Below are 9,716 nucleotides of genomic sequence, written 5' to 3' on the forward strand. Positions count from 1 at the left end.
GAGTTATTATTTAACCAGTTCAAAGGTTTATGAGATAGAAGCTATTTTTATCTTCACTTCATGGATGAAGTTTTGAGCTGCTAAGGAAGTTACTCAAGATCGTATAGCCAGAGAGAAGTGAGGTAGGATTTCAACTCTGAAAGTTTGACTCTAGGAGCTTAACTCCACATTGTACTGTTGCCCAGAGGGAGTCCCAAATGAACCTGACATTGGGGTAAATTTTATTGGTGTTCAATATTTTTTCTGGTTTATTCCTCAAGGTAGAGTTTCAAATACCTTGTGATTTCTTTTTCATGCTAAGGTTGCCCCATTTGCTAATTTGGATATATTTAGAATTTTTCCTATTTCCTTTTGAGCACTGGAGGATTAGCCTTTATACTCATAGAAATGTAGTATGTACATTTCCCTTCTCAGCTTCAGGGCTGACTTGAAAATTAGGTGAGACAGATGTCTTTCTGTGAATATAGAATGTAACGGGTGCCGGGAAGGTGTCTCCATAGTCAGAATCTCCCTCACTTGCTTCCTATTCATTAAAATCCCATCAGCATAGCTTCTTGGCTTGGCCTTAATCCATTTCTTTTGTCTAAATACAAATACTCTGGAGATAGATAAGAGACATTGTAATCCAAGCACTCTGCCAGCCTTCTTCCTTCCTTCACCCATCTTTTCCTTTAATAAATATTTTTGGAGGTGGAGATGCTGGGTACTGGAAGTTCAGAAGTAAACAGGAAGTGCTATTTCCAGGAATATTTTCTTGACTTTCATTTTATCCTAAACACAGAGAGAAAGAGAAGAAAGAAAGATGTCTTTCATCTGTAGGTTCACTTCCCAAATGTTTGCAACAGCCAGGACTGAACCAGGTTGATGCCAGGAGCTTTGAACTCAGTCTACATCTCCACATGGGAGGCAGTACTTGGGTACTTAAGTACTTGGGTCATCACCTGCTGCCTCCCAGGGTGCCCATTAACAGGAAACTGAACTAGAAGCCAGTAGCTGGGACTTGAACTGTTATAGGTAAGAATACAGTAAGAGATCAAAGAGCCAGAGGACATGCCACCACACTCTCTCCTAGAGCTGCCTCTAAAACCCCTCATGGTCAGCAATCTGAAATTGCTATTGTAGTAAAGCCACTATCCAGAACCAACTGAAAATATCCAATATCCAACATGGCTGGTGATGGTGTCCTGTGGTAACCTATAATAGTATCATGATAAACTTCCATGGCTGACAGTCCCATTCCCATCATTCATCTGATGCCATGAAACTTCTAAGACTGCTAACACGGTTGGAAACTGGGGTGTTGCCAAATTACTGGAAATCCCTTTCTTTCCTGGAGAGCTCCTCTGAAAGTACTACCACCTCTGCATCCATATCACTTAAAGTCAGGATATGCACCTGGAGCGTGCCTGCATTCCCTCTGGAGTGTGTCTTTTGCTTTGTGATAATTCTGTTCCTCTGCTAACTTTTTTTTAAAAAATATTTATTTATGTGAGATATAGTATTATAGAGAGAAGGGGGACAGAGAGAAAGGTCTTTGATCCTCTGGTTCACTCCCCAAATGACCACAATGGATGTAGCTGGGTCAGTCTGAAACCTAGAGCCAGGAGCTTCTTCAGGGTCTCCCACGCAGATGCAGGGGCCCAAGCATTTTGGCCATCTTCCACTTCTTTCTTAGAGAGCTGGATAGGAAGAGGAGCTGCCAGGACACAAACCGACAGCAATAGGGGCTGCTGCTGCTGCAGGCGGAAGCTTAGCTACTATGTCACAGCGCCGGCTCCTCTGCTAACTTTTATCTATGCCTCATTCTCAAATTCTTGTCATGTGAGAGACAGAACCTGAACCCCTTGTCCCCTGCTCCCACCACAACAGAACCACGCACTTTGATATGGATGTCAGTGTTGCAAGCAATGATTCCACTACTGTGCCACATGCCCACCCCTTCAGGAAGGGTGTGAATTTTGGGAGCAGATGAATGTGAAAGAAATGTAATACAGTGTTTAGATACTATGATGGAAGCATTTACAAGGCACAAAAAAACCAAAAAGGAGGAATGGACTTGTTCTACATGGAAAGATGAGAGTACTTCAAAATGTTCATGGAAAATGGAATTAAAAAATAAGTTGGAAGGTAGACATTTGGTGAAATGGTTAAACTGCTGCTTGGCATGCCTGCATCCAATATAGAGTGTCTGGGTTTGAGTCCAGCTCAGCTTTCAGTTCCAATTTGGGTTCCAGGCTCTTGGCTTTGGCTTGGCCCAGCTCAGGTTGTTGCAATCATTTGGGGAGTGAACCAGTGGATGAGAGCACTCTGTACTATTCAAATAAAGTCTATAAATAAACTAATTTAAAAAGATACATTAATATGGTGGAAACATCTTGAAATTCATGCATATGAGCAGTCTTCCAAATATTCTTGGAAAATCAGTGTGAGGGAAATGCTGCACATAGAAAAATTATGCATATTCAAATCTGAGGTCAAGACCTACTTTCCACTCACATATTTTTTTTTCCCCTCAGATATATCTAGGTCAGTGAATAAACACTGGTCACTCTGTTCTGTAAGCCAAAACGTTGGTGATTGTTCTCATCAACTTTCTTTCCCTTACCCCTGATGGTCTACTCTTCATAATGTCCAAGTGATTTTATTTCCTAAGTTTCTCTTGCACTGAAATAGTTCTAATTCCACTGCCCTAATCATAGCCTAACCTTTCAACTTCTCATCTGAACATTCTAATTCTTCTGCTCAAGTTCACTCTCATCTCAATCCCACATCTACACATGATAATATGAATTCTTCAATAGTTTCATATTGTTCTTAGGGTAAAGAACAAAATTCCTAAACATACTTTTAGTCCCTGCATGAAGTGACTCTAATCAACATCATCATCTTTCTCTGAGACCACTGTCTTTTTCACTTTGACACACCTGATCTGAGAGCATTCTTGTCTTTTGCATCCATGGAAGATACTGTGCCAATGACCTCTTCACCCGTTCTTTGATCCATTCCCTTTGTTGTATAATACTTCAGTGCTTTCTCACTGATGGTGACATATAATTCCCTAACCCAGGGTTCAACCAGTTGGCCTGCTTTGGCCAGTCAAATTAGACAAGATACAGAGCATGGTCTTTAAGATGTGTTTCCATTTGTCTTCTTTGTCCTCTCCTTTGACCTTAAGAAGAACATGCCTAGGAGCCCTATGACCCTGTGAAAAGGATGAGAGACATGGAGGACACAACCACCCACTCACAACCACCCACTCATGACCAGTTGACTCCCAGCAGATATGTAGGTTTATAAGAAACATTGAACTAGCTGTTGGTTTAAGTGTAATGGGGTGGCTTGTTATGTAGCAACAGCCAACTGGTACACTAACGAATAATTTGCATTTTCCTGTGGTTTTGTGACTGTATTCTTTTTTTTTTTTTTTTTTTGACAGAGTGGACAATGAGAGAGAGAGACAGAGAGAAAGGTCTTCCTTTTCCATTGGTTCACCCCCCCAATGGCCACTGCAGCCGGTGTACTGCGCCAGTCCGAAGCCAGGAGCCAGGTGCTCCTGGTCTCCCATGCGGGTGCAGGGCCCAAGGACCTGGGCCATCCTCCACTGCACTCCCTGACCACATCAGAGAGCTGGACTGAAAGAGGAGCAACCAGGACAGAATCTGGTGCCCTGACTGGGACTAGAACCCAGGGTGCCGGCGCCACAGGCAGAGGATTAGCCTAGTGAGCCGCAGTGCCGGCCCTGAGTGTATTCTACCTTTGCTCACACACTTAGATCAGTTATGGTTGATGTAAACAAAGACTGCAGAGATGGTATTTTCCTTACTGCAAGAACAACAAACTGCTGCTTGAGGAGTGAGGGCCAGTAATAAAACAACGGCTATTTCACCTAAGGACGCCTCTGAGTTTTCAAACAGAATGAGAGCTTTCCTGGCAGTCCCACAATTAGGCATGGATTTTTCCTTTGCTGCCACAGAAACTCTTCATCCCTGGGAGAGATGGCAGATGTGGGGGGCAGTGGTGCAAGTTCAGAGCTGGTTTTGGAAGTGACAGAATCTGCTTGCATTCTAGATAAGGACAGAATCTGTCATGCAGACATGTCAAAGGTCATCCTAGATTTAAATAGGATGTCTTGTCCCTTTTATCCTTGTTCTCTGAACTTCTCTTGAAAAGCTGTTGAATGTTGAATGTTTTTGGTTTTTCCATTTTCTCTATCAGACAAAACCTATTATGTAGTGGATATTAATTAAGCCACAGGGCCAAGGCATTGACAATTCAAAGGGAAAACCAGGACTGCAGGGGTTGACATACACAGTTCCCAAAAGCCACAGCTATGCGCTTAAAGGACACTCTTAAAGTGAAGACTCTTATACCCATAAACATGAAGAGGGACTTGGGTGTAGTAAAACCCCAAGTGTTTGGGCCCTGCACCCCATGGGAGACCAGGATAAGCACCTGGCTCCTGCCATCGGAACAGCGCGGTGCGCCGGCCGCAGCGCGCTACCGCGGCGGCCATTAGAGGGTGAACCAACGGCAAAGGAAGACCTTTCTCTCTGTCTCTCTCTCTCTCTCACTGTCCACTCTGCCTGTCAAAACAACAACAACAACAACAACAACAACAACAAATGTGTTGATCAATACACCAGCAGGTACCATCAAATCAGAAATAGAGTTGTGAAATGAACAGTCAACAGATGTCATAGCACTGGAAAAAAAAAATGCATACATACCTGGATTGATGCTTTTTTTCTCCCTGAAATAAATTTTAAAAATATGTTTTGGTTTTACTTGAATCATCCAAATTCCAACAAAAACATTTTGAAAGAAGAAAAAAATGAGCTATCCCAGCTAGAATGTTTTGCAGGGTGTTTTTGAGGGAGGTATAGAAATATAAATAATTTCCTTCCCTCTTTTTTAAGGCAGCTGCATCAGATTGTCTTCAAATGATGTGCACTTGCAAGAGGGCCGCTGCTACTGTCCAAATTCTGACAGGCCAACTGCAGCCTGTTAGTATTTTTCTTAAAAAAGGCTTTTAGGATAGAGGAAGAGGTGACCTAGACACCCATATTTCTTCTTCCCCCAATTACTGCACTCTTTTTACTTGAGAGCCATTGTTCCTAACAGGTGTGTCCTTCCAACTGTGACTTTCTGTGCTGTCTCTCTTCATAGCAATGTGGGTAACTAAGTAGGAGGTTAGATAAGAATAACTGAGCTGGGAGATGTTTCCAGAACTTCCGTATCTGCTGCCCTGCACTGTAACTCCATCCCCTTGCCTCTCAAACTGGTATGCCCATTTTCCCATTATGCATCACATCTCATCTGGGACTAGGAAGAAGGAGCCACCATGATGAACACACAAATGCTTAACTCCATGAGGAGATGTCATGGAGCTTCCAGCAAGACTCACACACACTAAACCCTGTCCCAATTCCACCCTGTATACTCAACTATGGCATCACCTGTATTACCTGAGGACTTGGGTGCAGTGGGGTGAGGCTGAGCAGTGAGTGGTCTTCTTGCCCTTGGAGAGAAGCCTGGAGAAGCGGCCGCTCACTGATGGTCTGAAGCATGGGCAGGACACACTCCTCAGAGGGCTTGGCTTGGGGCTTGATGGAGTCAGCAGTGCTGAGGGTGCTCTCAGGGGTGGAAAGCAACCTTGGGCTGGGCTTTGGATTTCCAGATAGACTCTTAGAAAGGTAGTCTGGGGAGTCTGCAGGCTCCCTGTGGCTTCCCCAGGTGCGTATGTCTAAGGCATCTCGCTGCAGCAGTGAGCCCAGGGTCCCCCAGCCACTGCCCCTCAACCTCCTCAAAGTGGGAGAGGTAGAAATGCGGCCCAGGGCTTGCCGGTCAAACTGGAGAAGATTCCCCTGGCTCTCACAGTGCTGTTTTGACAGGCTCCTCAAGGGGTGCTGAGGAGAGGCCTCCATGGGTTGTGGCTGCATTTCTGGGCAGGATGGTTCTGCTTTCCTCACGAAGCTAGGAGAACTCAGTGCTGGAAGCTTCCAGGGGACACAGTCCGAGTTGCTGTTCTCGGGCTCATGCTGGGTGTGCTCAGTTTTCACATTCGAGGGCCACTCTCCCTCTGGCGTTTCTTCGTCCTTTTCCGGAGGAGAATTACAAGTGAGTTGCTGCATCTTTACTGAGGAGGAACAGGCTGTGGGCTCTGGAGCAAATGAGGGAAACTGAGGTGAGAAAAGATTCCTGAATTTCACAAACTCCCAGTTCCTCACAGGAGATGGATAGAGCCCAGTATGCTTTAGCATCCCTTGCATTACTATGCTTTGGAGATAATTATCATATGTGACTTTAGCCTTTCCATCTAAATAGTACGCTGAAATTTGTTCATTGTTTATTATGAAGTTTAGTTTTTATTTGAAAGGCAGAGAAAGAAACAGACACACATATACACACACGCAGGGAGGGAGGGAGAAATGGAGGGAGGAACAATGGCACAGTGACTTAAACTGCCCCTTGGGATATCTACATTCTATACCAGAGTGCCTAGAATGGAGTCTGTCTTCTACTTCTAACTCAACTTCCTGCTGACGCACACCCTGGGAGGCAGCAGGTGATGGCACAAGAACTTGTATCCCAGCCACTCATGTAAGAGACCTGAATAGAGTTCCTGTCTCCTGGCTTCAACTTGGCCTAGCCCTGGCTGTTGTGGGCATATGGGGAGTGAAATGGACGATATTCTCTCTCTCTCTCTCTCTCTCTCTCTCTCTCTCTCTCTCTCTAACTCACTGTCAAAAAAAATCAAGTACACATTAAATTTTCCTTATAGTCTGCATTTATGTAGGAGGGTACTTTAGTGAGTTTTGCAAATGGAATTAAAAGGCCAGTTTATTTTATGTGAAATTCTTGCACAGTTTTTTCATTATAGTCATTTTCCATGAACTTTTTGGAGTCTTCTATTTAGGCAGGTATGTAGATAGGTAGGTAGGTATTTTGGTTTATTTGGGGGTTGTAAGAACAAGGAAAACAAGGCCTCTTCCCTGAAGGTTTAAATTATAGAGTAAGAACAGGATTCCAAGACAATCGATGTATTATTGCACGGAAATCAATGCTTTATTATTCGCAGACTAGGCATGGAATTGGGGAACAGATGACATAACCATTGTCCCTTGCCATGGGCAATGTGGAAGGCAGTTTCAGATTGGGCATGGATAATAGCTGGCCACATATTCTGATATCACCAACAATAGTTTCAGCAAGTCTATAATTCTAAAATAAAACTCAGCAATCTGGAACCTTTTGAGAATGAACACATTTGGGTAGTCAAAATCTGAAGATAGCTAATAGCTTACCATTTTAGTGCTATATAATTTGACAACAATTTTTACTAGAACTTTTTTTTACAGTGTATTATTTACTTCTTCAGCTTGAAAATAGAAAACACTGAAAATCAGTACATCTTTTCCTTATGCCCTAACCTCGTTATGTTGACTATCACTCATAGCTCCATGCAGAAATGCAATGACAATTATTCTGTTTACTGTAGCTCTACAGAGGGTACAATAATTGGTACAGGCTTTTATGCATGTGATTATGTATTTCCATGCTAAATGGCTCCACACTGAGGTACTCCTTAATTTTTATTCATTACTTCTCATTATGCTTTGTGTGCTTGCCTATAATCTGTCTCTGGCACAGAAGTCCCATGACTTTGTATAAAGAGAATTAATAGGCTCTTCAATTTATTTTCAACAGCAAAGAGGAGGAGCCCAATGTTATGACATTGTCATGACCATGTCATGACATTGATTCGGGAAACTTTGGGACCTCTTATATTTACTCCTTTCCTCTCATTTGCTTTTAAGTCACATAAAGGAAGTTGGTATTGGATTTTAGGGTGGAGAGATGTTGGAGGAGCTACTTAGAAGTAAACTAAAGTCGATTCAACTCTTATTTACAAAAGAAACCCAAATGTCTTAGCATTGGCTTTGCTTTTAATATTCTGGGTAGAGGACTCAAATGTTAAAGAACCCTACATGTAGAACTAGAATGCGTGAAGTGCCTTTTTATGGGGTTGAGGTGGGGGAGTGATGGTAAAGGTCACTTCCTCATTCTCCCAACATATAGGTGGCTGAATTGAGGACTGGGGTTACAGCTACTTTCACACAAATACACAGGCCAGGGATTCTGTTATTCTTCTCCTTTATAGCATTGGGCACATTCTAGGCAGCATAATACTAAAGGAATGTTTGCATATGCTCTTGCATAATAACTGTATCAGAACTCTTAGGTCATGGATTTTCCCTCTGTCCTTTTGGGTTTTTTAATTCTCCTCTGAGGGGACAGAGCATAGCTTTGGGCTTTCTTTCCAGGTGTCTGGATACAGGGTTGCGGCCACGGGAAGGTTATTTACATCCAGTTGGATTTAAGCATTATTTAGTATAATTTGCTGGCTAGCTGTCTTCAGTGTCAGAACCATGGTGCTGCTGGCAGGTTTCACGGCAAAGCTGGAGAAACTTAAAGTACAGCAGGGATTTTGGGAGGCAGGATGCCGGGGTAGGAAGGGCTCCAGCTGTGGTATAAACAGACCTGGTTTCTCTTCCACCCTCACTGCCAAGTAGCTCTGAGACCTAGGACAAGCCACTTTTCTGCCAGCCTCTACATAATACTTATATAAAGAGCATCAACATACTTCCTTCACAGGCTTGTTGCAGGAATTAAGTGAGAAAATGGTTAAAACTTCTGAGAGGCCCTCCTTAAATTACTACCCCCTTTGGAGAAGGTGAAGAGCCAAAAGTTAAAAAGAACAGCCTTTCTGCTAACTCTTCTCCATTAGGCTCTCTGAAAGACCAGATTGGTACATGATAATTATAAAGAAAAGCACAAGCCTTTGACCTCACAAGCTTTAAGAATCCCACAAACACCTCCTCACATTGTTGGAGAAAGATCTCACTGTTCCAGAAATTAAACCATGTAGATTAATGATTCACCAATTCTAATTAGAGCTGGAAAGACCAGTAAGACAGGACTGAGCAAAGCTGGTAGCAACAGGATCCGAACAAAGGGAAAATGCAAAAAGGAAACTCAGAAAGCAGCTGAAAGTCGCCTTCTATACCTGTGGGATGCTGTGCCTCTGAATGTGACATTGTCCAGGTGGGTTCTGACAGTCCACAGAGTCAGCAGAACCACACAGGGAGCTGCCAGCTGAGGGCTTGGAACAACAGGTCGCACACTGGTCACCTGGACCCTCCCCGGTTGAGTCAGTGCAAGCAACCTTGATAGGAGCTGAAATGAGGAACTGGCCTCCTCCAGTCTTAGAGATTTTCTAGTCATTTGTTTATGAAAAAGCCTAAAAGGAAGCATGTTCAGAATCTAAGACTGACTAAAGAAAAAAAATTTATTTGCTTGCACTGAACAGTGTCAGAACCAATAAAGAAATATGCAAATGTGGCTTTTTAAAATTCCCTTAGGGTGTTCAACAACTGTCATTGATAGTTCTGGGAGGAAATTCTAGGTTTCCATTCTGTTTCTATTCTCTAAAGCTGTGAGAATCACTCCTTGGGATCTTTCTTTCTTTGCATCTTAAAGCATTTTGTGTTTATCTGTTTTATTAATGGGATGCTTTCATAAGTATTGAATAATAGAGGAAATGATCATTGCTTCAGGGAACACATCCATGAGCATTAATTTTCATGTAATTAAAATGCAAATGGAAAAACATTTGTATCTTCCAGTGTTCTTACAAGATCAATACCACAAAGAAT

At 42.9% G+C, this 9,716-nt stretch overlaps 1 protein-coding gene across 1 annotated transcript in view; it reads right to left on the minus strand.

Annotated features, from left to right (window-relative positions):
• The window catches only part of PLEKHG7 (pleckstrin homology and RhoGEF domain containing G7), a 51,036-nt gene extending 44,767 nt beyond the window's left edge, over positions 1-6,269 (minus strand). The window contains exons 1-2 of the mRNA XM_062202447.1: positions 5,466-6,269; positions 4,728-4,750 (exon numbers count right to left, since the gene is read on the minus strand). Of these exons, the coding sequence (XP_062058431.1) occupies positions 4,728-4,750; positions 5,466-6,269 (827 nt within the window). The remainder of the gene's footprint in view (positions 1-4,727; positions 4,751-5,465) is intronic.
• Positions 6,270-9,716: the final 3,447 nt, after the last annotated feature.

Source organism: Lepus europaeus, chromosome 10 (assembly GCF_033115175.1).
Source record: "Lepus europaeus isolate LE1 chromosome 10, mLepTim1.pri, whole genome shotgun sequence".
Classification (NCBI taxonomy): Eukaryota; Metazoa; Chordata; class Mammalia; order Lagomorpha; family Leporidae; genus Lepus; species Lepus europaeus.